Here is a 27,938-nt window from a genome sequence, read left to right as displayed (position 1 = left end):
TGTTAAAAACCTTAAATTCAACTTTTAGGTTAAGCAAAAACCTCTTTAGTTATGTCCACATACCACATAATAAAGACAGAGGCTATCTCTTCAACAATAAATTCTCTATATGTGTATTGGAAAGCCTTCAATATATTTAGATATTTCTCTGAGATTCTTGCGCTTAATCATTTTGGATACCAAAACTTTACAGGGAGTACCCCCTTCTTTTCTGGAACTATGCCCAGACTAAGGATTGCACTTAATGGGTGGTGGAGACTCCCCTCCGTCCGTAGTACCTCGAATTTGCTAATAAGATTGAAGACCCATGCTTGCACAAATACATAATCTATTGGATAAATCTTGTTGACATACAGGAAGGTTTTCCTTGCTGGGATGTCTGCAGGCACACAGACATTCAGACACACAAACCCATTCGATATAAGAAAATGTAACAAGACAACATCCCTTCCTGTAGCTTCATTTACTGGGAAACAAGCATATTGTATATTTAAGGCAGATAGTAAATCCTCTTACATTTGTTAAGCCATCTTGGGGACCAAATTATGGGTAAAATCCCCCATTAGGACTAACAGATGTTGTGGGTGAGTGAATTTGAATTTTTGAATAGAAACGTCTCAGAATTTGTTTATGAGCTCCATCAAGCTTTTTGGTTTGTTCAAGTCATGCAAGTGTGATTGTACTTTGTGCACAGAGGCAGCTTAATATCTATTCCACTGGTATGTGCCTACACCAAACTAGTATGCAAACACATCAGAGTGCATTTATTAAAAATTAGGTTACTTTTTTGGGCTCAATAATGATCAATTGTCAGTCAATTCACAATTTGCTTATATCAAAAGCAGAGAGGTGAAGAGGATGGACAACTATTAACTGGTGTGGTGTATGCACAGAACCGTGAAATACTCTTCACAAAGTGCTCCTTCCGTACACCACAGTGCAAGAGAGATTAAGCTGGCAGGGGCACCTTGGTATAGGTTATATATACATCTGGCAGGACATCACCACACAGTATCTTCTTCTGCCAATAGGTGGTCTGTAGCAGGCAGATGATCACGAGCACTGAAGATATCTGAAACACTCACTCTGACTGCAGCTCCTCAGGGCACCAATATTCAGACGTGACCAGACTAAAACACTGCCATCTTGGAGGTTAGGCAACCTCAGTCCTGCTCCAGTCTCTAGGGAGGCTAACACTCCCTAACTACATTGCAGATGAGAAGGGAATTAGGAAGGAAGGAATACAGGGGATAATACAATGAAGTCATCTTATTTGCCAAAGAAAGTTCTAAAAATGTCTGGGCACAATACAATGTGCAATCTAACTGGTACACCTGGGAGGAGATACTAGGTAGATAACTGATATGCCTCATGAGCATATTCTAGGAGCAATCCATGGAAACCGTCTACAGTCATCTCCATTGCAATTAAATGGCTGAAAAAACAAAGCCGCCCACCAGCTTACTGGACTACTCAGGCACTCTCAGTGCAAAAACCTATGCCCACAATTGGCTTATCCTTGGCATAATTTCCTAGTAAAGAATCTATAAGTATGACATTTACAGAGATCCTTAGGCAATGATAACCAGGTTGAAATCTAGTTATTTACTGATATGACGTGCAAACAGTAGGAAACAAAAGTTGATGTCCACTGTTATGTCCCATGGGGAGTGCTTGCATCAACCTATGCTCCCCCCTCCGCTCCTTGTTCTGTGCAGACACTAGCAAGGTATCAGAATGGTAGCTGGTAGGATCATGCACCCTTGTTGACCTCTCCTGGGTCTCCCAACTGTCCCATTCTCCTGACAGTGCACGTCTTTGCAGATCTGCCCAGACAGACAAGCCTGCTGCACTGACCAGTAGCATTCCAAGAGCCACTGTCATAGCAGCACTGGCTCCTTGCTCGAATGAGGGTGAAGAGCAGAGAGTGGAGCTCTGGGGGCTGCTGCGGCAGCACAGAGAGTGGTGAAGGTGGGCGTGGGTGACATTTGGCTGTGCATTTATTTTTTAATTTGGTCAGGCTGAGGGTATATAAAGAGGGAGGTGCAGTAGGGTGACAGGAACCCTTTGGTTATGGATTGGGTGTAAGTGCAAAGGCTATACATAACATAGAACTGTACATGGGTAAAACTGAATAACAGTGATGTTTTTCACCCCGGGGGTTCTGAATAACATCATCGACAAATCGAGTTTTGCTAGTTTGTATATTTGATGTTATTTAGAACATGTCAATGAAAAACATTATTCACTGTTACCATCTATAATTCTAAAAGTAACGAGGCAGTCTATGGAAATGGTATGCATAGAACAGAATTTCTAAATGACAAATTCTCAAAAGACTGTGAAACACTGGGGACAGTCAGGACAAATCTAGAGAACAGGTAATCTTTGTAAGTATTGTAACAAGAAAACAGAGGATAAGTTGGACTCATCAGGACACTCCTCACAAGGAACATTAATACATTAATGAGCACATTTAAGATTGAAGAATGTCTTCTGACTGAGGGAGAGATGTGTACATTGTCACCAGTAAGGTACTTCCAACATAATACCACTAATCTATTTTTAAATTTGGAAATTTAGTTAGAAGCTTTTCCAACTCTGGGTAAACACGCCAGGATTATATATCTGAAAAGGTCTTCACTAATTTGAGTTTGCTTTTTTCTTAATTTATATTTTCATTTTTGATTCAGCTACATTATTAAAGGGCATGGAGGAACCTGTGTGACATGACTGTTTTACTCATTAGAAACAACACAACAGTACAGACCACTGAGTGCCATAACAAGATTGAAAACTGATTGAACTTACTTATTCATGTCTAGTTGCTCAATTCGTTTATGGAACTCAATGGAAGTCTTCGTAAAGTTTTCCACAGCAGAAAAAAGTGAGTCTGGAAAAGTAAAATATTTTGAAGTGTTAAAATGATGTAAAGTTTAAAAGAGACAAAAGAAGGACATCTAGCTTAGCATTTGAGACCCCGAATGCCTACATTTTTCTGCTAATTGCACATTAATAGACAGATTATGCAACAGTTAGAATAAGAGCGCACAAGGAAGCAACCCCATTCACTAGCATAAACCCTATGGCCACTTTGGTGAGAATGAGTTATTTAAAAATTATTTATGGTGAAAGTTGTCTGAAAATGTTTTAGACAAGTTTTGTTAGACCATTGCATGCCAATACTTACCAAACGATACACCATATTGCTGAAGTTGTGTTTGATGCTGCTGAGCAATTTTATAGATGCTGTCAGCATAACTTTTCAAGGCCTCAGCATAATCCCGTGCATTAAATGGGATGATCCTGGAGTTGGCAAGTTCATAAACAAGTCCTCCACGCAACTGTGCAACTGCCAAGTGCTTCTTAAACGTAGGGTCATAGAATCTTTCTACCAGCTCGAAGGTCTCATACACAGTATGATAAACTGGGTAGTTACTGTACTTATCTGTTTTCTAGAGAAGGGGAAAATTATTTGAAAAAATGCATCAATATATAGGCCTTGGCTGTTCTAAATAAAACAGTCTTGTTGATTGATGTAAGACGATTGCTTGCAATTATCAGCATAGGTAGGTAATGTTATGTGACCGACATTAATAACGTACAACAAAAAACCCCAGGTTGACCGCTCAACTTAAAATCTGAGGCATTGCCTGTCTACAAGGTGCTATCCTTTCAAACATCATCTGACACAAAAAAACATATATTTTGAACGTTCTTATCATTCCTGCCCCCGAGTGGAATTCGGGATTACTGGGGTGTGTAATTGGAACTAGCAACGCAGATTATTTTCATGACCTCGCCACTGAACGCAGGCAAATCCAGAAAAATGTTCCTGTTATGTTGGACCGGTTTGATCATCACACTCTAATATTGCATAAACATGTCAGGTCTTTCACACAATGTATCACTCACATTGGCTTTGATTCATTCAAAAGAAAATGACAAATCCAAGAAAAATCAAATAATAGACCAGACAGATTTCAGAACCAAATATCTAGTATATTAATCAATTGAAAATCTTTTTATTTATTATCAGATTTCCTAAAATCAAATCAAAGGAAGCACACACTACTAGGTTAAATTATTCAACAATTGCACACTACTCTTTTGCTTCCTCAAATACTGGGGAAAACAATTCTAAATAAGCCGCTTTCCATCCAAACACAAATCTATTGTTGCGCCCTTTGTCCATATTATATGCCACTAAATTGGCATTACTTTCTTTTTAAGATAAATTTGATATTAATATCCGATCTTTAAAAGGTCTTACTTTGGAACAACCCCAACATTAAGATTAATAAACCTATATCTTTCTGGAATTTCTGGATTAAAACTGGCAATTTCTATATTAGTGACCTTTGTCAAGGAGATATGTTTTACTCTTTTTCAGAATCAAGAACCACATAACATTTAACGCAATCTCACTTTTATAAATTCAAACTGATATTCAAGTCCATTTTAGATGCTTATAATAATTTACTACATTTGCTAAATTATCTAACATGGATTTCTTTCTAAGCCTTTTTATTAGATCAGGTCATATTGCTTTCAAAGTTTATAAACAAAACTCACAATTGCTTCAACCCTATTTGTTAACTTAGCCCACAGATGGTCTTCAGACTTTGATAATCCTTCTGTTATACAATGGAAATCAATTTGGTTGTGTAACATTGCAGTGTGTTTCCATGCTACTCTGATACAAAGTAATATACACCTGCTATACAAATGTTTTTGGTCTCCAGCTAAAATGTTTGAAGTGAAACTAACTGACACACCAAATTGCTGGCACTGTAAAACAAATTTGGGAAGTTTGCAGCATATACTGTATGATTATCCTGTTATTTTATACCTTCTGGATAGAAGTATGGAATATTATTTTACAGATTTTTCAACTACAAGTTCCTTTATAATTTAACATATTTATCTAGAAATCCCATGCCCTTCCACATTTGCTAACACCTGCTGATTGTATACTTTTTGAATTTCTCATATCTACAGCAGTTAAATCAATCGCTTCCAACTGGAAAGATGCTAGCATACAATCTGCTAAAATTTGGTGGAATTGGATACTTTTCTACAATGTGGGCAATAATCACTATTATGTCCCCGTAATGATTCTACTATTCTTAACGCTAACATGCGGTTTACTCTGGACTCTTATGCACACAACTCTAATGTATTATAAACCTACAATATCTTAGTTCTTCAGTTTTGAGCTATCCTTGGTGCCTAAAGATTCAGTTTACAATATCAACTATAAAAGGATCAAGTACTCGGCAGCGATCAAGGAAAGCATACTAGAAAAGGCTAAGCAGCACTTTGAGGATAGAATTGGATCTAGCGAAGTTAAGAAATGGGATAATTTTTTAACAACAATGGCTACTTACTCTACAAGTCCTAAGCTACAAGTGGGACTGATCCGCAGCAGAATGAAACACTTTACACAAGAACCTAAAGAGAAGATCAGGTACATAAAAAAAATCAATCTATTATACAATGCGACAACTTAGGCGTAACCCAATGGAAATAGTGAAAAATAATCGTTTACAGGAATTAAAGACGTCGCTGAAAAAAACAAAATGGGAAGCGAACAGATCTGTGGACGATAATATGTGGGCAAAACGACACGTGGATACCAAACAGAGTGATGGTGCAACATTTTGGATGACCATAAATTATTTCATACAACCTAGGCAAGACGGAGGCTCCTCTAATATCACAGAAGTATGGGCAAATCATCATAGAAATAATTTTAATCAAGACAGAGATTTCCTCTTGGAGACAGAAACTGATAAGGTGATAAGATAAGAAATTTTGATAAAAACAACAACTATAGATCAACTGCGAATGAAGGAGTAACAATTTTACACAAAACAATTAAGCATCAAATCAAAAAAGGAAGAAGAGAGAGGGCGCCAGGCCCGAATGGAATACCGCCCATTCTTTAAAAATAGGAGGAAAATTAATGGGCTGTAGCACTCAAGCCACTTTTTTTGGAAATTAAACACTTCAATAGATTGACCGGTTCCTGGAAGGGTTCTATCATTTCTCCGATTTTTAAATCTGGGGACAAGTCTCTCCCACAAAACTATAGATTGGTTGTCCTTATGGACAACAAGGCAAAATATTTTGTTGGGATACTTTTGGAGAAATTGCAGGCCTGGGCCACAGAGAAATCCCTAATTCCGGTTAAACAGAATGGCTTTGCTAAATCAGTTGGGACAACCACCAATATTTTTACCATGGACCTGCTAATTGACAAGGCTAAAACAACTTAAATGCCTATCCACTTTTGCTTTATAGATTAAAAGGCTGCTTTTGACCATATTAATCTGAACCTTCTATGGTCCAAATCGGAGAGGTGGGGTATACCAAGGCCACTGTTAGACCTGCTGATCAACTTGCACACAGACATGGATCCAGGTAAAGCTGGGTGACGGTTCACTCCTGTCAAGAGGCATTCTAACCAACAAGGGTCTTAAACAGGGTTGTGTCTTAGCGCCCATACTTATCAACTTGTTTTTAAGTGACCTTATTCCGATCCTCAATAGCTGCAACTCTCATGCACCCAAATTAGGAGGGCTATCATTGCCAAGTCTTCTCTATGCGGATGACATAGTCCTAATCAGCCATACAAAAGTAGGGCTGCAACATCTTGTGGATGCTACACAGAGATATTCAGATGCAAATCAACTAACAATACATCTGGAGAAAACACAGACAATGTCAATCAATAAGAAAAGGAAAAATTCCTACACCTGGTTTTGGAACAATATCCATATTGAAGATACGTCAGTGTATAAATATCTAGGAGTCAAGATTGACAATGGCGGCCAGTTTACTATTCAGAAAGCCAGCATTGGAGGTAAAGGCATTGCCGTAGTAATCTCTTTAAAAGCACTAAACAGTAAACTCACCAGCCCATCTCTACTGCCTCTGACACAAGTAATACAAGCCAAGCTCTTGCCAAAAATGACTTATGATAGTGAAGTACAGAGAGGCAGAGATGCAATGATTCTGGACAATACAGTTACAGCTGCATATAGGATTATTTTTAGCCTGGCCAAACACACCTCCCCGGCTCAAATTAGTATTGAGTTTTGCTTGCCAGAAACAGCTTCTGGCAAGACAGGGAGCGTACATTACCGCTTGGGACAAAGTGCAAAAAACTAAACAGGGAACCTTACATGATTATTTATGGATGAAACTAGAGCAAAACCCAGTGTCACCATCCTCTAAGTATCTGAAAAGCAGCCTGGCGAATCTCGGTTTACAACAGCTTTGGAATACCCCCACCAAAGATATAACAGTTAAAAAACTGGTGAGGAAAACAATTAAACATCTCTCATGGGCTGAAGACAAGGCATCTCTTGCAAAAAGGTCACATGGCTGGATGACCCTAAACGCCTATTCCGCACAAGCACCACAGAGCTATCTTGACTTGGGCTACTCACAAACTACTAAATAGAAATTTTTAAAGTACAGATTGGGCCTGTTACCCTGCATCTGCCATTTCCACACTGGCTTAAGGATAAGGCGTGATCCCTATGTCTCTTATGTTGCACGGGGCCTGAGGATATGCTGCATCTGTTGTGCTGCTGTGACAAATTGCTGGAGGAACGAAAACATTTGCTAAAATTTTAATTTAATCAGAAAGGAATACGCTCACGAAGACAAGCAGTTCTTGCATGCTTTGCACCCCACGACCCGCAGTTGAACTGTAGTTTTGTGAAGTTTATGAAGGTAGTGGAAAAGAAAATGTCAAAACTTGACTCTTAATTGCCTCTCAGATAATATTATAATACAAGTTATATCTCATTATAATATAGATCGTCAAACAAAATTGCCATTTTATGATTCTAAATGAAAAATTGAGACAGAAGATATACCATTTTATGTATGCAGATGTAATTTTAATGTTTGTAGTGATATACGTTCTTGCGTGTAGACGTAATTTTAATGGTTGTATTGCAATGGTTTTAATTGACTATGCAAATAACAATTACTTCATTTCATATTGTAACCATATACATGTTTTTTTATTTTCTTAAAGTATTAGTTACCAATATTTTATAATATGAATATGTAAGTTATTGTTATTATGCTCTTTCATTATCTCCATGGATTACTTCTTACAACTACGGTACTAATTTCTGTATGTTTATTAATGTTATGCATGCTAATCTGCAACATTTTTCTTTCTTTCAACTAAACTACTACAGCATCGCCCTCTGGTGCTTGTAAAACAGAAAAATTTAAAGAAACCTTGTTGGTTTGGAGTTTCTAACAACACTCTGTTTATTAGCAGTGGTAGCCAGAGATGAATTGCCATTAAAATAAAAGTATCAACTTATACATGTATAGCTTTATTTTCATCTAAAGATACTGAAGGATTTGGAAAATTATTATTACATTGTTGAAGAACCAAGACTAAAATCCACGACCAACAGTCTGTCTCTTATGTTACAGATTTGTTTATGAATATCTTTGTGTTTAGCTGTCTGGCATCTGGATGCTTAGATTAGGCCTAATTTGATTTTTTTTTAAAGAATTAAAATTAATTCAAAAACAAAACGAAAAAAACTATAGATTCTTAACAACTTAAACTGATGAGTGAAACAACCAAGATCTAAACCTATTCTTCATCAAATTGTATGCCTACATGTAATACTAGATATCGCGTTGAGGATCTTCATATAGGGTTCATTTTAGGCACCTTTCTCCAATACCTTGTACTACTTTTCAAAAGGTAGATGTATGTATGCTTATGTTTTCTTATCCTTGCCATAATGAGTGCCCTGCAACAGTAGTGGTTCCTCTATTGGGGTGTGAACCCCACTGTGAGTCAAAGGCCAATGTTTTGTGAAAATAGTCATTTCCCTTTTCCCTGGCTGCTGTGTTAGCGCATGTCAGGTTAGCCAGACATGCACTAACTCTGGTTATGCAATGGCAATGCTTTTCTTTTCCCCTTATGCACAGCATCAATGACTGTATTGTGCACAAGGGAAGTGAAAGACAGCAGTTGCCTTTTTTTCTTGCACTCCAGGTAGATGCATTATTGTAAATTGCATTCGCAAATGGTGCGAATCGCAAAATTCGGCAGTTTGCTAATGCAATTTTACTTTTTGGGATGCATCACCATTTTTGTCCTTTTTCGCAATTTGAGAAATCGCAAAATTGCGATTTCTTAAATTGCGATTGCATTTAAGGAATCTCTTATTGAGATTCCTTAATTGCAATGCATCAAACTTAAAAAATTTGCGAATTCGCAAATAAGGGGAGAAAATTACCATGAGGTTGAACCTCATGGTAATTTGCGAAAACTTTGAAAAATGCACTTTTGTGCATTTCTCAAAGTTACATGTTGTGCATACACCTGACCTAAGGGCATGTGTGTGTACAACATATGTGCACAGATTGATTTCAGGGGTGCAACAGGGTGTCCTTTGGACACCCCTGCACCCTTGAAATCGCATTCTCAATTTGCGATTTGCTAATTGCTAATCGCAAATTGAGAATGTCTTCCCATTCATTTCTATGGGCCTCTAGGCCCATAGGAATGAATGGGGATGTATTCCTTAATTGCGATTCGCAATTTGCGAGTCGCAATTAAGGAATTTTAAGAAATCGCAATTAAGAAATCGCAAAAGCCAACAATGATGCATGTACCTATAAGTTACATGCCAGGCCTGGCTGTTCTTCAGACTCAGCATTCATTGGCACTCAGCATGACCTTGGCAAGTTATATAATTAAAATAATAGCACCAAATCAATAATAATATCAGTAATAGTAACCAGAGCACAAGGGTTTAGAACCGTGCAGTGAGAGAAACTATATCTCGTGGGTATGACCTCAGCCGGTTTCCTTTGAAAAGTGATTCTAAATTCAAGAAGTAGGTTCTTAAAAGCCACAAGTCAATGATACTACAATGTGATAATAACAGGCTGTGTAATCTACACTGTAAATATAAATATGTGAATCTGTTTTTTATCGACACTCGTTCTAAATACGATGTTTCCCACATTCATGTTCACTGCAACATTAAACAACAATAAGGACTCTGCGTACTTGGTACTGCTGTCACGTGCCAAATATTTGTGTTGAAACAGACTAAACCCTGTCTCTCGGTTTGTTACCTGCTTCAATATAGATTTCTGTATTAAATGTGCCAATACACTTGAATTACCATAAAACACTCACCAAAAACACACACTCAGAGCCCACGTTTAGTGTGGCTGAAGACTTTCATCATCTCACAAATGACACACAGCATTTTGGACCTGTTTGCAGTAAGGCAAGGAACTGCTGTAATAAGTGAAAGGTCAGGGCCTAAGCACCTCCATTGATCAGACAGGAGCTAGGAGTGCCTTTAGGGTGTCCCGGATCTACAGGATAGTGCATCTTAGAAAGCTGGACCCTCACTCAGCTATCTTCAAAACACTGCTGGACTTGCAAAAATATACCAGATGGACTGAACCTGCTGCACTTGGTTTCTGTGATCTGTGAGAATCACCTCAAGGGTTTGGACAACCTCCCACTTAAATTCCATGGACAGAAAGTTCTCAAAAGACCATAAGGGAGATCCCTGCGTGGCTCAATGAACGTTAAAAAAAGCTGAAGAGGACATTCCTGAGAAAAATCCCAGCAAATGGACCTGGGCTGGACTTCGAAGGGGATCTCTGCCTGACAAACACAGTGTCTCAAATTGCTCTCCTCGAGGTCTCAGGGGCCTTGGATGTGATCCCTGTGATTGAATAGGCCTGAGAAAAGTATCCGACTGGCAGGTCCATGCGTCAGATTGAATGTCAGGTTTGGCCTGTGAGTACAAGAGTTTTCCCTCAGAAAAATGACAAAGTCCATTCTCAAATTAGGACGTGAAGCTTTTCAGTATGGCAATACAAAATTTGCTTTAAAGTCTGCAATTTACCCTTGTATATTTCAAAAGTTTCATCTGTATTTCACTCTGAACATTTACACCTCACCACTTTAAAGTCACCAGACGACACTGCCCGCACCAACTACTGTCACAGATTTTGAAGTTATTCGTAGCAAAGACCTGTCAAAAAAGACTTGAATCCAAAGGATGTTAAAATGGCTATGATGATATTGTGTGGGGAAAAAAGAGTAAGTACACTAACTTCTGCAAGTAGATATAACAAGGCCTAACCACCTTTTGTACTGAATACTGATAGTATAAATAAAATTGGTATACAAAGCTAGGGGTGTAAGTGTCTGCAGGGGAGATGGCATACTTCAATGCCATCTGTAACAAAGGAGGAACTAGAGTTTCTAATCTAAACAATATTGGTGGAACATTCAAATTTGACCTCCCATGCCACCAGATAGCATATTGTTTACCAACTCCCGACCCCCACCTCCCCGACTAGTGAATACTGCACATTTTTGAAGTAATTTGTTCATCAAAGAACTCTCCAGTTGACTCATTTTATTACCAGTATCTTCCTGGTTGATCTTTTGGGTGATTGCAGTGATAGTGCCAAACAATCTGCCACATAAATCAAATATTTGAGTTGCAGCGCACAGGGGGAGAGTGGGTTAATCAATGCTTTACTTTGAAACAAGTCTTCAGGAGACCCAAGTTCTAAAGAAGCATTGTCGCCTAGTCCAATATTTCCAGTATCTTGAACTTCATTGGGTGGAAAGTGAATGAGCACTGGGCATGGGAAACATGATGCAGCTTGGATTATGTTTAGGGACGCAAGGGCCAATACCATTCTCTTTCAGGAGATCCATCTTCCATTTAATCAATAGAACCTAGTTTGTTAGAAAAGTTCATTGTCTAGTCATAAACCTCTTCTGAATTGGGGCTTCCTGTTACAATTAGACAGGGAGTAGCTCTGACTGTCCGCTAGAAAAATATGGCTAGCAAACAAACGTGGGCTAGAACTGTCTTGCAGCACTGAAAGGAAACTAACATCACATTTGCTAGCTTGTTTCGCTTGAAAATAGGTGGTCCTGCTGCTACTTATGAGCTACGTTTTGTTAGAGGCCACTATGTGTGTGGAGGTCACTATAACAATATGTTCTTGGAGCAATATTGTTCTGTTAGACACACTTCTGGCAAACCCGTCTGTGGATGGCTTTAACTCAGATGATTTGGAGGACACCTGGTATAGATTATATCCATAAGAACATGGTTATGTTTTCAATTCTCACATTTACCAGTGATAAATCTGCTTCAGGCAAATTCTAGTACTGGGTTGAAGTCCTTGTAGCATATATTAGCAGCAATCATCAAAATCTTAATTCCTTAAATAGACATTCAGGTGGGTTATTGTGAAAAACTGCCTAGTTTTGATAAGTCAATAGACCCATCCACAAACATAGCATTCCTTAAAAGTTTCAAAGTTTTTTTTTTTCCGTAGCTAATCAGAGCAGCAAGTCAATACCAAGAGAAAGTTACCAGTAACAGCACAACTAAGCCAAAGAATTGTCTTCCCCTGAATTTTGCTCATCTGGAGTGTCTTTTCTGAACTGTGCCTCTCCAAATCAAACTCCTCTCTATTTAGATTTACCATAGAAGTTGGGAGTTTACCTTACTGAGCTATTCTGTCAGGCTCTAAATTTAACTTTCATCTTAGAGCTCTGCACCTCTGTCTTCAGTACCTGTCTTCTACACATATTTAGCCTTTTGTTATCAGCATCATGGTGCTATATATCAACACTTATTAACACCCTTATGTATCATCTTTTTCAACTGTGTACATGCTTGGTGATTTGTTTCTCTGAAACCTGTCACTTTTAAATCTGCTTCTTCAAATTCTCCGATTCACTTTCCCTGCCAGTGCACGACACAAACCACTATTGTAATTTATCTCTTTGTGATGGGTAGAGGACCCCTTCTCCTGCACAAATGTTTCCTTTTTCCTGGCATAGGTGCTTGACAACCAGACTTGTAACTGGACATTGTATCTTCCTCAACTAGAGCAAAGATTTGTTATGCTTGCATTCACTTCCACTTCTCAGGGAGATCCTTGGATGCCTGTCCTCCTACCCTAAGCTTTCTTTCTGCTACTTTAACTAAAGCTCACCGGCTACATTCACCTATGTACTTCTGACAATCACATTGCTACTTATTATTCAACTCCCACTTCAAAGTTAGCACTATTTGAGCATTCTCATATATTTCTCCTTACTTCTCCTCCACCCTGCCCATGACAACTTCTTCCAGGTGTGCTGTCACTTTTACTTTTGCCCATATGCAATTTCTGTGTTGTGTGATTTGATTCTAAAGTCTCTCCCTGCTACCTTAACTGTTACCCTATGCTAAATCCCTAGTGAGTGGCCTGCTATTCCTAAAGAGAGATTGAGATTGAGAACTCTATATTTAGACTGTAGTTTTTAAACACGAAAAGATCTCGTAAACAAATAAAACTATGCAATTCCTTACAACTTGCTTAGCTTAGTACATATGTTAAAAAGTCAGGCATCCACCTTCTCTCCCAATAGCATCAACGTATCAATATTATATACACTAATTAAATAATTAAAATAGCATAAGATTCATTGAACAGCGGTACCATTATACGCTAATTTAGAAGGGGCACATTATCCACATCCTTTCCCAATAGCAGCAATAATTTCAAACAGTAGGATCCATAAAATGGTCATTAGGCTAAGATATTTATATACTCTGAATAGGAGAATTTAAAAACTAAATAACATTTCTAACCTCGCTTGAGTTTATCCCGTACAAAGCCGTTATGCCTTTCATATAGTTTTCTAGTGCAATCGCAATATCAAGACTTGTCATTTCTGTCAGTAGAACAATAGCTTGGGTCTCGTGACCTTATTCCATATTTTAAAAATTCTGGGCGTAAAAACCATTTTCTCAAATCTAGATACGGATACCATGCCGCATTTACCCAGGAGTTTACTATACCATGAACTGATTTTTTCTTACTCAGGGACTCCAGATCCTTGACTGCTCCATGCCTTGGTACCTGAGCGAACTCTTGGTAAATTCTACATCCAGGGGGTGCTGTATTGAACTCACGTTTAAACTCGTTGCTATTACCAGGATTTTCCTTCTCGTTTCCCTTGCCCTTTCTAAACTACTGTGTCGGACCTCCTTACAACACCAGTGTGAGACTTTCTGCACTCCCCATGGATCCTGGCGTTTCTAGAATCTTAACAGAGACATTTGGACCTGGCTGCTCCACGCTATTGTTCCTGTCTCCATTCTAATTTCCTGAAACATTGCAGAGCTTGATAGGGGACAATAGCATTTTTAAGGCCTTACCTTCATCCCAATCCCACCCTCCTTTACCACTTAGATGGAAAACTTCTGCCCCATACAATACTTGAGGTGGAATCATAGCTTCATGAGCTTTTAACATTGGTCTATGCGACATATCCCCATAATCTTTATTACATTTTTTCAGCCCACAAATGCATGAAAAAGATTTTTGTTTTTAGGCTTCTAGGTGGATACACCATTTTAGGGAGCTGTCGAACCAAAGGCCCAGATATTTATATTCTTTTACAATTTCCAGTTTTATTTGTCCTAAAAACCAACAAAATTTTTTGTCTCTCACCAAAACATAAAATCTTTGTTTTATCCATATTTACAACTATAAAACTTTGCCTCACTGTATTCTCAAAAAACATTTATTTCCTGTGGAGCCCAAGTTCCGTTTGATCCATTATCACAAGGTCATCAGCGTATACAAGACTTGATACTTTTCTTCCACTCATTCTGGGGCTTGCGCTTTTTCAACTTCCAGTGCTGCTGGTAGGTCAGCTAGGAATATTGCGAAGAGCAGGGGGACCAAGACGCAACTCTGTCTTAGCCCATTCCCTATGGCTATTTTCTATGTCAGTGACCCTTGTGTGTCCTTAATTACTTGGGCCCAGTTCCCTCTATGTAGTTCCTTTAGGATGGCCAGTAGGCCTTCCGGTATATCACACTTCATCAGGGACTCCCATAAGCTCTTGCGATCCACTGAGTCAAAAGCTGCCCGAAAATCAACAAAGCAGCAGTACATTTTCCCCTTTTGCTCTATTGATTTCCAGGCGAGTGCCCAGAGGGCGAAACAATGGTCTATGGTGGAATGACCTTCTTTGAATCCCCCCTGTTCAACCGGTACCACTGAGTTCTGGTCTGCCCAATCTTTTAGTTTACCTAGTATTATTTTTGCGAAGATCTTTTCCCCAATATCTGTTAGATTAATTATTCTGTAGTTTTTTGGGGCATGCATATCGCCTTTCTTGTGTATAGGCCTAATTACTGCACCCTTCTGTTCCACCCGTTCTGTAAGAACCAATTTCCTACACGTATTTTGGGTCAAAACGTAGATCATACAACAATCACCAACTCCTACCCCAAGCAAGACTTTAGCGGCTGAAGTGGAGTTTGGTTGTCTGCATTAGCTGTTTTAGGACTCCTTGCGAGCCTTATGTTGTGGCCTTTGGCTAAAGGAACCACATGTCCTCATTTCTGAATTGTGAATAATACATGTCACTGAATGATTCAGGCTATCCCTTTATCCTACCCTATCCTTGACACTTTCCCTCACTTCACCCCTTCCCCGTTGTGTATGTGGGCACATATATAAAAAAGCTTGCCATTTAGAGAAATATTTGTTATGTGTTCTGACCAATGAAATGTAATATGTGCAAATCTGAATTAAACTTTTTTGCATCAAATAATTTTGCTTTGTGAAACCATTATATTTTCAATTAGGTCATATTTTTGAATTATTTGGACCCCTTCCTTTTGTACTACATAGTTACCCAGGTCCTTTTGACTTTAGTGGGTTTAACCCTGTTTCTTTGTAACGCACCAGTTCAACTGGGCTTTAATTATCTGGGTAGGGATGTTATCTGGACTGGGTGCCCTGGTTAAATTCCGAGATTTTATCGTGTTTTTCACTTCTGAGGCTGAAAAGTCGGGTTTTAAATCTTATACCAGACCGCTCCAATCCAGTTGCACACCCTCTTCTGGTTCTCTCCCTGGGCTGTATAATTCCAGCAAATATTCCTCCCAAACAGCTTCTTCTACCACATAGTTCATTTTGGCCGCCAGGCGATCCACTGCTGATTGAACCAGTTTCTAAAACTTACGTATATTCTTTGTTTCTATTGCCTCAAGCAACTTTGTCCAACAGTCTTCTTTATAAGCTCTTTTTGCCCTCCTAATTAACATGTTATATTCTCTTTTTAATTTTGTGAAAATATCGACCCTATCCTGTTCATATTTTATGCTAAGGCTAGGTGCTACTCTCCTCAGTTTTCTCTTCTTTTCCAAATATTTCTTTGGGAACCCCTTCTTTGTCTCTTCAGCTTTCTTTGTTTCCTTTTAGCGTTTATTTTATCTTTCCTCAGACCATCACAAAGGGTTTAGACCACTTCTTCAATGTTTCCCACATACCAGTCCAAGCACTGACCACTTACTGTGCTCGGATCTAGGTTCTGCTGTAATCTTACTAGCCGGGCTATATATACTTCTGTGAGCCTCGTTGTGATCCGCCTCGGATATCCCACCTTTTGTTCAATGACTTTATTACAGGGATTCAAATGAACATCTAGGAGGTCTAGTTCTAAAAGGTTATGGCCACTCCCTTCTGTGTAAGTAATCCTAAATCCTTTAATTAAATGAAATTTCCAGGGTGACGTAGACGTAATCTATTGGGCAATTTTGTGAGCCTAATTTAAATGTTTTCTTTGCTGGGTTGATCTTCCATTTAGGCAGAAGAGGCTTTTAGTCCCAAATAATTTCCCAGCTGAATATCATTAGATTCCTAAGGAGTCTATTGCCCCTTCTGCCCTCTTCTTAGGACTACCAGCCCAATTTTCTGCTTCTTCAAGCATTCACTTCTTTCTCTGTAGTATAATGGCAATCTTTATTGGGGAGTGGCAACCTGAACCTAAATTCAACCTTCTGCAAGATATTTTATAGATATTCATCATTGAGTCCACCCTGTGCAGAAGCGTGTGCATGCTCTCTCCTTAATCATTCTAGAACAAACAATGTATTTATGTTTGGAAATGTCAATACCTGGTTCGGCAGGGTGTATTTATCCAACACTAACAGGGTTATTTCGATCCTGGTGAGTCCCCTGTTATGTCAAAGGATTCTATAGCCTCCCGTACCCTCTGCTCAGGACTGCCAGTCCAATTTTCTGCTTTGAAGTAAGAATGCTTGTCCAGTGGAGTGAGCAGGGAGCACGTGGCAATTTTCCTAAATTAGGACTGCCATGCCTCCCATGACAGCCCTTAGGCAGGGAAATATAGTGATGAGTCCCTGCTCTAAATAGGGCAGCTAGAATCAATATGACCTGGCAGCCTTGTGTCGGAATTACAACCAAGGTGACAGTTTCCTCCAGTAGAGCTAGCTGGGTCTCTGTTTGTGCAAATGCTATCCTTAGATCTGCACTAACAGATGAGGCAAGCAAACCAAACGTTTGGTAAGGCTTCTGCTCTGCCAAACTTAATGAGTCGCTAAATCTATCTTCAGTCTCCTCGTCAGCACATCAACAATTCACAAGATCTAGCCATTTGGTTCATGCATCCTTGACATTATTTTCATAGCTGAGCAATTACTACTTTACATTTAACACTCTAGTGCCTTACTCGGCTATCCTAAAGCAACATTTCTGAACACAATGCTAGCATCAAAAACAAGTTTACATTTCTAAAGAACACAATGCATAGAATGAAAAGCATGCATGTACTTATAGGTAAAATATCATGGTAAAAAATAAAACATTTTCCTGCCTATATTTAAAAACAAAATAAGAATCGCCATTCCTCTTGCCCCTGTAAAGCTTTTGCATGAATTGATATATACAATATTGTTTATGTTATGGCATGTACACAAGATGTATTCTATCTGGTGTTAACAGACTGTGTGAATGCTACTGATATGTTACATACAAAAATTAAGGACCACCCCTTCTCAACATGTTTTAAGTAAGTAAAATAAAATGGCAGATAACAAAACATCCTTTGAGTACAAGTGTAGTAAATTCTCAAGTCATTTACCACAGGGATACAAATGCACGCACAAATCAAGAAATCTTAAAGAAAACTGCAAATAACTTACTGAATTTTTTGTGTATCGAGCTCTGCCAGCTGCAATACCCAATCGTTGAAAGTACGCTTCAAAGTCACTCCCAGATCCCAATTTATTTATTCTGCATAAACAAATAAAAACATTTATAACAGGAATATGCCATAAATACAAACAGAATAAATGTATGTGGTTTCTAATGATTGTTTATTTAAAAACATGCTTTACCCCCCTATATAACCTGATTCAAAAGGAGACATGAGTCATCCATACCAGGAATCTCACATACATGGTGACTAAAATAAATATTGATATAAATTTGCATGTAAATAAAATGGTAGACATTAATGAATTTTTAATGGTAAGCATGTGAAAGATTAAAAAAAAACAGCTGTAAAAACCTAGTCAAGGCTAGGCCAGCTATAGATGTATTACTACCCACTCCTTGAATGCCCCATCTAGATACGCCATAAAGAAAATCTGGAGTAATATTAAGACAAACAGAAAAATTATGCAAGGTGCTCATAACTTTCTCCTATAAAAGTCCATTTAAGAGAAATATTCTCTGCCTTTTAGTTTCAAGAGGAAGGTTAACTGATGTAGTTTATAGTTTAACTGAGGAACATATGTGACCCAGAGTTTAGAATCTGGGTCAGTTGCTGCAATTATGCTTAATTTCCTAATATTTATATTAGGTCTGATATGTTAAAAAGATTTTTTTTAACTATTTTAGTGAAAAAAAATCAAAACCTTAAAAGTAAACACTGTTGTGTGTTTTGGGTATGGTTGCCTGCATATTCCCTAAAATATCGAAATATCATGAAAGGCAAAACGTTTATGTAACAGTTTTGGCAAAACCTTCATTTCGTCTACTTTCACCAGTAGGACATCTTATGTTCATGAAAATATAAAGCACACATTTCTGCTAACATCGTTAGCACACTTAAAAAGGTAAAAGATTTACTATGTCAAATTTGCCTACCAGCAAAAATTGGGTATAGAAATATTTTGGAGTTTATTGAAAGGTATGAAGCAAGACATAACATTTAACATTCAACACATTTAACATTTTTGCCAATGTTTTAATACACTTCTAACCCTTTAAAACATACTTTATTGCCCATTTTTTATCTTGTCTTATGTTTTTCAGTCTGACCGAAATGCCATGAGTTACGGGAGGCAGTCATACCACTGTGTGTAAGACACAGCAGCATTCATGTGAGCCATGTATCAATAAAACAGTATCAATGCAGCTGACAGTCTCAGGTGTAAATATTTTTTAAATCTGGCACACCATAAAGGTTCGATTTTCTTCGTAATCCACTTGCATTTCCAAAGAAAAAACGACCTGTAAACAAAGTACTTAAAAAAAATCAGTATGTGGTGTTCAGTTAAAGAATAGAACCAGTCTAAACTTTACCTGGGAAGATCTTTATTTTCGGTGGAAGGAGACTTTTTAAGCCAACTTTCATACAGAGATTTTCCTTCGGAATCTTCATCTGGACTTGCAAGCTGACAAAAAAAGAAAATAGTATGTAATGCACTAAATAGGTAATCATACTGTATTGTGGCATGCTCCAATGAAGCTTTATGACCCACATGTCAGGGTATGATGGATACCATAGCCAGAAAACTCAAGCATTTTAAACAAATCTGATAGGGTCCACAGTGTAAAGAAAACATATGGATGCATGAGATATCCAGCTGTTTCAAGGCGTTTAAGATTCTAAAACTTTTTTGACGTTCTAGAATTAAGTGCCAGATAGTCCAACTCTTCCATCAACTGAAGTCAGATTAAAATATACCTTTGTAGCAATGGAATCCCACAAATACTGCCAAACTAAATAAAGAGCAGATTTGTCTTTAAGTCCCTCTCTTCACAACCGGAGCCTAGATTGAGACTTACAGATTTTACTTTCTTTGCCTTCTTCCATGCACCCATTTGCTTCTATTTTAGAGAGTTTTTAAAAACAACGAGCTGCCTCGGAGCAAGAAACAGATGCATCATCCTCCCGGAGTGTAAGCATCCATCGCATCACCCACCTTCCTTGCCCTTTCTGTTTGTGTGCACGATGCCTCCAAGGTATTTAGTGTGAAAAGTGTTGCATCTGCAATTTGCTTTGAACTGAACTATTTCTACCAATTGAAAGTCATATTTTTATGACTGTATTGTAGATTTTTGTCGGGTTGGTCTTGTTTGGTTTAGATAAAGCTTACCTATTTTTCTAAACTGGTGTAGTGTCTATTTGCAGTGTTTTCACTGTATTACTGTATGTGTTCACAAATGCTTTACCCACTGCCTCTGAGATAAGGCTATCTGCTCATGCCAAGCGACCTAGGGGGTGAGCAGGGTTTATTTTAGAAGTGTTTCCCCCTTACCCTGACAAGAAGCAAGGGTCCCTATTTGGAAAAAGGTACCTACCTCCGTCAACTAGAAACTCCCTTTTCAAACAGTTATACAGCAAGCTTTATTTAAAAAAAAGACGTGTGTACATACATCACTTTTTTCGAAATATCGAGCTGAATGCATTACACAAACCTCGGGAGCTAACTTTCATGTGGTGCGTACCAGCTGGTCTGAAATTATTATTATCCAGTTGCCAAAAACCTCAGCCCCGCCTAAGATATCAGTCTATTAATGTTAAATGCATTGTAAGTGCTCACTTAAGTATACAGCATCTGCATACTCTGTGATAATCTTTGTTGACCAGTTCCCAAAATCTCTGTCACCCGCTTGCTTCGCCAAGTGACCAAAGACACCCAGGATACCGCTCTCCGACCATCTGATGATAATGAGAAAGCCTTGGGACATTCATCTGTAACACCTATGAGAATTGCATTGCATTCCGCCACATAATGGCATCAGTGCATAACGTGGCTCAAAGTCTAGACAGTCACTCTCTTCAAAAGTGCGGGATAGGGGCATTAGGGTTGAACTGTGCTCTCCTTAATAAAAAATAAATAGACAAAGTCATTGGCAAAGTAAAAAGAAATACAATCAACTGCTGGCTATCCTAGAATTACAGCTTTTTTTTAGCCACCTGCCGAGGATCCTCAGTGTTATCACCCATAATAATGTATAAAACATGACAGCTCTGCCTGTACTAATTTATATATTGTTGTATCTAGATATCCTCTAAATAGAAATATGATAGGTCACTTGTCTGCTATGGTAATTGGCTCACAGACAATTTAGGTTGTGCCACGAAATATCATCATTTATTCCTCTAACATGGCTACGCAACCTATAAATCCATTGTTGTTCTCGTTAAAACAAAAAATGTTTTATCCTTCACTTATGATGGAATGTTAGGTTTATCTAGAACTATCCATGCTTGGTCGTTCATGGAGTGATTCATCTCAAGGAAATGTGTCATTAGTTTAGTCAATGTTCGTTTGCATTTCACATTACTTCTATGCTACAAGATCCTTATCTTAACCTTTCTAGTGGTTATGCCCACATATAGTAAGTTGCAGGGGCAGCATATGAGATAGATTGCATTTTTATGCTTCACTCGGACCCAATTATCTACAACCCGCAACAACAGTCTTAGTGGTTTTTGTGAGGTGCAGAGTTTACAAGATCCACATACATTGTGAATCAGCACCGGTGGTAAATTCTAAACTCCTATCTCCGAGATAGAATTATCAATTATTTTCCTGAGGTCTGGCACGAACCAAACTGTTTGTAATACTAGCGCTCTTTTTAAAGAAAAATATAGGTTTCTTTTGCAACATCTGGTACATCGGTTTGTGGCTGTCTGTGCTGATTGTGGGCTGGTGATCAATCATTCTAAAACAAAGTTCATAACCATCAGCCCACATAGGTCTTTCAGGGGCACGGTCAAGCTGAATGGTAAACCACTGGAAAAGGTGGCTGAGCTTGACTAAATAGAAATACAATTAACTAGGTCTATGTCATGGTCTCCCCAGATTAAAAAAAGTGTCCTGAATTTAACCCAGCATGCTGCAGCTATCATAAGGCTTTATAGGTCATCCAGAGTTAGACTTATATCCCCTGCGATTAAAGCATGCAGGGCTAAGGCAGAAGGAAGTCCAGTCTATGGGGCTAAGTTATGGGACATTGGCAATGTGTCTGCACTCTTTCCTTAAAGGTCTAGACAGTCTACCTACAAATACCCCTTGGTCCTATTACGACATGATATGGGCAATAAACCAAAGGTCAATAAAGCCAGATTGAGACCATTAATGGACTGGTGTGGGCTTAAATATAACCCTGGATGACTACTACAAAGCTTTCCAAGAAGTGGTTCCATTACATACCTCAGGTAAGATCAAGTGGATACGTTATGTAAAGGATTCATTAAGCCAGCATGGCCTGGGAGATTTTTGGTCTAATCGGTACAATGATTACTTGGTAACACCCTGTTTACCTGGTAACACCCTAAAGAAGGTCTACTGGGGCCACTTCTTTGAAAATGAAATAAGGAATGCTAACTAAGGGTCCTTAACATAAATTTTATTTAGATTTTAAGCCTGATCCTGCTTTTGAACCTTTTATACATTTTATCCCTCTCACCAGGGTTAGACAACTCTACATTAAATGTTGCTATAGCACTTTGTCTTTGCTCACTGTTCAAGCTAAATGAAGCACTTACTCCGCTTTAAGTACTGTTTGCCCGTCATGTTCTCAGGCAGAGGAATCATTGTCCCATTTTTTGTTCTTTTGTCCTAGGTATGCACAGCCTAAAAAATTCTGGATTGTCCCCACCTGTAAACAGTTGGGGTGTTGACAGATCCACATAACTCTTAGGCTCCTTCGCATAGAGCATAGTCAGATGGTTATCTGTGCCGTTACAAAATATCTTTAGTGGAGCCTGGTCCATCAGAGGTTGAGCACTGGGATAGTCTTTTTGGCCAATTAAAGTCAGGTATATTAGTAAGGATCTGAGCTTCTTTGTTTGCCTCCCCGAGTATATAGGGGAGAAAGCTAAGGTTGCACTTTTGTGGCTTATAGTTCAAGTGTTGTGGCAAAGATTTGAAATGTTAGTCCATTTAAGAGGCATTTACAGGACAAAGACACCCGGACCCCATCTACTCTCTTAGCTGTAGGGAAACTATAGGCATTTCGTAGGTCGCTGATGTTTTAATGTTGATTGATTTTACTTTTTCAGATATGTTGCATTGTGTCTATTTGTATTTTATTATATTCTCACATTTTTGTAATCTTTTTATATTTTTAGCCATTATTATTTCATAGGATGTTTGATAAACTATATATATGTATGATTTCTTCTATGTGATATTGTGAAGCTCTATGTTTTAGTTCGTTTTACTGAGCAAAGATCTGTGTACTTTTATGGTTGTGAAAAAGGAGAATAAATTATATTAAGTTGACATGAAAACATAGGTTTTTGTAGCCCTAATCCATTAGAATTTAAGATAAGCCAGTTTGTGTTAACAATTCTCTCAATGTAATTTGAAGCTGAACAGAATGTTGTTACACAGATGGTTCTATTTGGCTGTGGTCACCTTTTTGTTTTTAGTAATGCCTACATATTATTTCTCGCTCTCTTTTGTGCTTAGGAAATTACTTGATCTGGGTAATGTCTGTCCCTAAGTTGCATGCCTAATTTGTCTGCTTGAAATTGTCAAAGTTAGTACCGTTTATGCATAGACAAAGGAAATTGCCATATGGCAAATTCTGTCAAAGGCAAATGTAGTAAGGTAGGATCCTTCTAGCACAGTTACTCCTACCTTTTGCCTGGTGTCAGTATGTTTCTGACTAGTCTGACTGGGATCCTGCTAATCAGGACCCCAATTCACTGAGCTTCCTCCCTAAATTGACCATGAGAAGTACTTCTGTACCTCCACAATTGGCTACTGCTGTACCCTTTTCAGTCCCTGGTATATGGTACTAAGGTACCCAGGGCATAGGTACACCAAAGGTTTCGTATGGGCTGCAGCATGTATTGTGCCACCCATGAGAGACCACAAACTGTGACTACAGGCCTGCCATTGCAGCCTGTGTGAGTTGGGGCTGGCACCTCTCACAACAGATATACGATTTCTTATATCTGAGGTCTCTACACTAAAAACCTATAAGTCACCCCTATGTCAGGCCTTTCAGTCCTGATAGCAGGGTGCTTGGTTATAAGTGTGAGGGTGTCCAGGCATGACCAGAACACCCTACAAACCCGGTAGTCGTTTCTCCCAGGTTTGTAAGTACAGTCAGCCATTTTTATACATATGGGGGATATCAGTCATCACAAGATGTCTGACTATATAGTGGCTGCACTGAACCCAATCAGGCTTTGTTGTGTGGCGATTTAGGCTTTGATAGAATTTTCCTGATTCAAGCCCTTATATAGGTACAATTCACGTTGCCCTTATATAGGCATAGATATCCAGCCCTTATTTAGGCATAGCCCATGCTACCCAAATACAGGCATGGCTACTTCCATCTGTTCACCAAATGTCAACAATTTCTTGGAAAACCAGCTTAAGCCGTTAGGGAACTTCCCCTTGCTTGAATATTGATTTCTCCAAGAACTCAGTTACTTTACAATGAACAACTATTCCCGAGGGGTTCATTCATGACGTTCATATGCCCGACTTTACGTCAAACTATTCAAGGAATAAATATACCTTCACTTGCTATAGCAAGATATGGTGGTTCGGAGCAGTTCGAAGACCTACTTGCCTGATGCAGCTCACTACAGCAAGTGCCGAAGGAAGACGACTCCCCAGCTGACGCACTGATCAGGAAGCTGCTTTGCTCCTGCGAGAATCCAGCTCCAGTGTTTCCGGCTCCCCTTGCGGGGTGTTGGGAAATCGAGTTCCCAAGATAGAAATTCCAGACCTGCTTCATTCTAAGGTATGGAGCGGATTAAAACCTAGAGAAACCGTTTGTAGATTCTTGGCAAAAACTAAACCGATGCTAAACAATACTTACTTTTTACCTAATACTAGACTTAGGTTGGGTACATTGGGGTAGGCGTATTTTAGAAGCACCAGTTGATTTATTTTAGTCTATGTTATTTATGTATGTATTTTTATATGGCTTAGAAACCACACAATGCACTTACAGTATTATTTCAAATTACTGTTTATGTTGTACGCATTATACTTTGCAGTCTGCCTAACGATTGTAGCAGTTTACTTCTCTTGCATGAGAAATGAGACTTTTCAATAAACCTTTTATTGAAAATGCCGTTCTCTCTATTTCTCTGCAACTCTGTAGAAACGAAGTATGCACGATTGACTGAGTGAACTAGTGATCTATTGTTTCCGCAACTCCGAGATATATTCTTATTCTTGGGAAACAAAGTTGTCATGTTTATGCGGTTTTCAGAAACAAATCCCTTCTTGTGTATTCGAGAAAGTTTCTAGTGACCTCTGAGTTAGCTGACACACACACAATTAAGTCTAGCATATTCGATAGAAACCTACTGACCTAAGTCGTACGTCAAATCTATAGGATATATTATTCCAATAAGCAGAGTCTATTGGGAATATAGGAACTACACTACAGTTTGGTTTCAAGCATGTTGGAATCATACCCAAACATCGATTCCATCATTGCGCTGGGATGCTCTAGGGTTACTACGCGCTCTACAAAACCTTAAAATAAATAAATAAAATAAATACTAGGGGGCTCCCTTCAGGTACCACCCTGTACTTCCAGTTAGAGCTGTTCAGGGTCTCACAGCAAGAAAGTGCTGCTGCCGACCCCAGACACGATTCTGCTCTCCTATTACTGAGCCAAGCTTGAGGAAGGTAGAATAATGGGCTTCGTGTCACAGCAAGGTGTGACCACCTACCAAACAGGGCATAGTGTATTGGACTGGGATTTGGGTGCTTACCAGCGCCAACAGACTGCTTTGAAGTCACATTTTGTGCCCTCCTTGCATACTCCAGTTTGAGTCTGTTCAGGGATCCCTGGGCTCCTGCGCTGGTGCGAAAATGGGCAAAGGACATGGGAGCATCCTCTCCTCTGTCCTGCCCCTTCTCTGGGAGGGACTCCTGAGTCGTTCCAATCCTTTCCCTGGTGTACTTAAGGGCTTACCTGTGGGTGGTGGCTTAGATTCATTGTGGGACAAGACTCCAGTCTGAAACCACGTCAGTCTTCAATAGTTTGGGTAGTTGGACTTCCTCTGGAACGAAGATTGCATCAAGGAAGACTCTGCTGCTCCTGGTCCTGCTGTTCTGCAAGTCGTCTTTGTCGTATGTGCCTGTGCTTCTTCCAAGATCTTCACCAGACTTGTGGGCATCAAGGACACCTGAAGTAATCTCCCTTGGAGTGAAGGAGACACCCCCCTGCATATGCAGGCACCGCAACAAAGCTGACCGGTCTGCTGCTCCTGACTCCAAATGGCTCAGCAATGCAGGTGGTGGTTCTGCAACTCCCGAGGCCTGGCCTGTCCTCCCTGCAATTTTGAGGCCAGTATCCCTTGTTGGAATCGCTGGGACCAAACCCATGTGCACCGCGTCGACTTCTTGTTGCCAAGGTTTTTTGGCTCTGCTCTCCAGAGATCTTCAGCCAACAAAAAGCTCCAGTATCTCTTCCTGCCAAATACAGCGTCCTCACCACATCCTCTGCACCGTGGGCCTTCATTCTTGATGAGCTGCTCGAGGTTCTCTTGCAACTTCTGTGCCCTTGGCCTCTGGGTCCTCCTGAGGGTCTTTTTCTGCTCCAGTGGGCTCCCATGCTTGCTCAGGGCCTGCTTTGACTCCCCTGCGTGTGGTGAGTCTGCTTCTTCTTAGCTTTCCACACCAGTTGTCGCTGCCAAGGTGCTCACACTGGACAGCTAGGTGGGATAGCTTGTGGAGGACTCCTGGGCTTGTGTAACATCGCCTGGTACTCAGCTGCAAGGACACCATCATCACTGAACCATCCAACATTGATGGGCATTGCTTTTCCATGCCTGATGGTCACCTCCGAGTGTCATAGACTTAATCCCCTCAGCTTACAGGTTCTCCTCTTCAAGAATCCACCCTTGGATTCCACTGAACTCTTGCACAGTCTTCACCAGTGCCATCTTCTTTAAAGTCCTCCATAGTGGTCTACGACAATTTTCAACATCACTTCCCACCTTTGCACCTGGCTTCCCTGGTGTAGGTATCATGGTTCATAGGGTATCCACTGGTGGGGTGATTCTACAACATTCTGCCTTCTACAGGATTTCTTCAGGGTGCATTCGGAAGGCTCCTTCTTAAAAACCACAACTACGCCCTTGACTTTTATTGAGCATTTGGCTGTTTTTCCACTCTCCACACAGCCTCCATGGTGTTCCAGGGTACTTTGCTTGGGTGGTTCCTTGTGTCATCAGCTCCTCTGAGTCTCCTGCTCACAGTCCGGTGTATGGTTTGGTCTCCCCTGGAGACCACTGTATTTTGTAATACTTACAGTATTGTAATTGAAGTACTGTTGTGTATTTGTGTTGATATCTTAGGATAGGATATATACCAATGTGATAGTGAGTGTTGTGCAATAAATGGCCATATTTTATATATACACTGTGTGGTTCTTTTTTTGTTTAGCCTACACTGAATGATTAACCTGGTAAAACAAGCTGTATAACACTCCTCCTGGATAAGCCTGAAGCCTGCTCTCCACAGCTACCACGTAGAGAGCTGTCTTTGCTTATCGAAGACCACTAAAATCACCACAAGGGTTTCCTGGGTTAGTACAAGGTGCATCACTTAAACATGTGTGCACCATATAATAAGCTAGTCTCCTACAGGGACCCAAGATGGAAACTTTCACAGGACAGCATATTATTTCTGTCAGTGGGCTTGTGGTACACTTTTGCAGTCAATTTCCCATTTTGAGCCATAATTCTCAAATCAAGAAAAGGAAGTGAAATGCTGGAAATTGAAGCCGTGAAGTGTAGAAAGGGATTTCTCAAATTCACAACAAGAAAGGTAAGCTGTTCC

At 39.4% G+C, this 27,938-nt stretch overlaps 1 protein-coding gene across 1 annotated transcript in view; it reads right to left on the bottom strand.

Annotated features, from left to right (window-relative positions):
• LOC147696877 (N-acetylated-alpha-linked acidic dipeptidase 2-like) overlaps nt 1-27,938 on the bottom strand; it is a 699,908-nt gene that overhangs the window by 31,175 nt on the left and 640,795 nt on the right. The window contains exons 16-19 of the mRNA XM_086933985.1: nt 19,459-19,550; nt 18,072-18,162; nt 3,191-3,455; nt 2,812-2,893 (exon numbers count right to left, since the gene is read on the bottom strand). Coding sequence (XP_086790111.1) covers nt 2,812-2,893; nt 3,191-3,455; nt 18,072-18,162; nt 19,459-19,550 — 530 coding nt within the window. The remainder of the gene's footprint in view (nt 1-2,811; nt 2,894-3,190; nt 3,456-18,071; nt 18,163-19,458; nt 19,551-27,938) is intronic.

Source organism: Lissotriton vulgaris, chromosome 8, assembly GCF_964263255.1.
Source record: "Lissotriton vulgaris chromosome 8, aLisVul1.2, whole genome shotgun sequence".
NCBI lineage: Eukaryota > Metazoa > Chordata > Amphibia > Caudata > Salamandridae > Lissotriton > Lissotriton vulgaris.
This window is presented reverse-complemented; position numbering and strand designations above follow the sequence as displayed.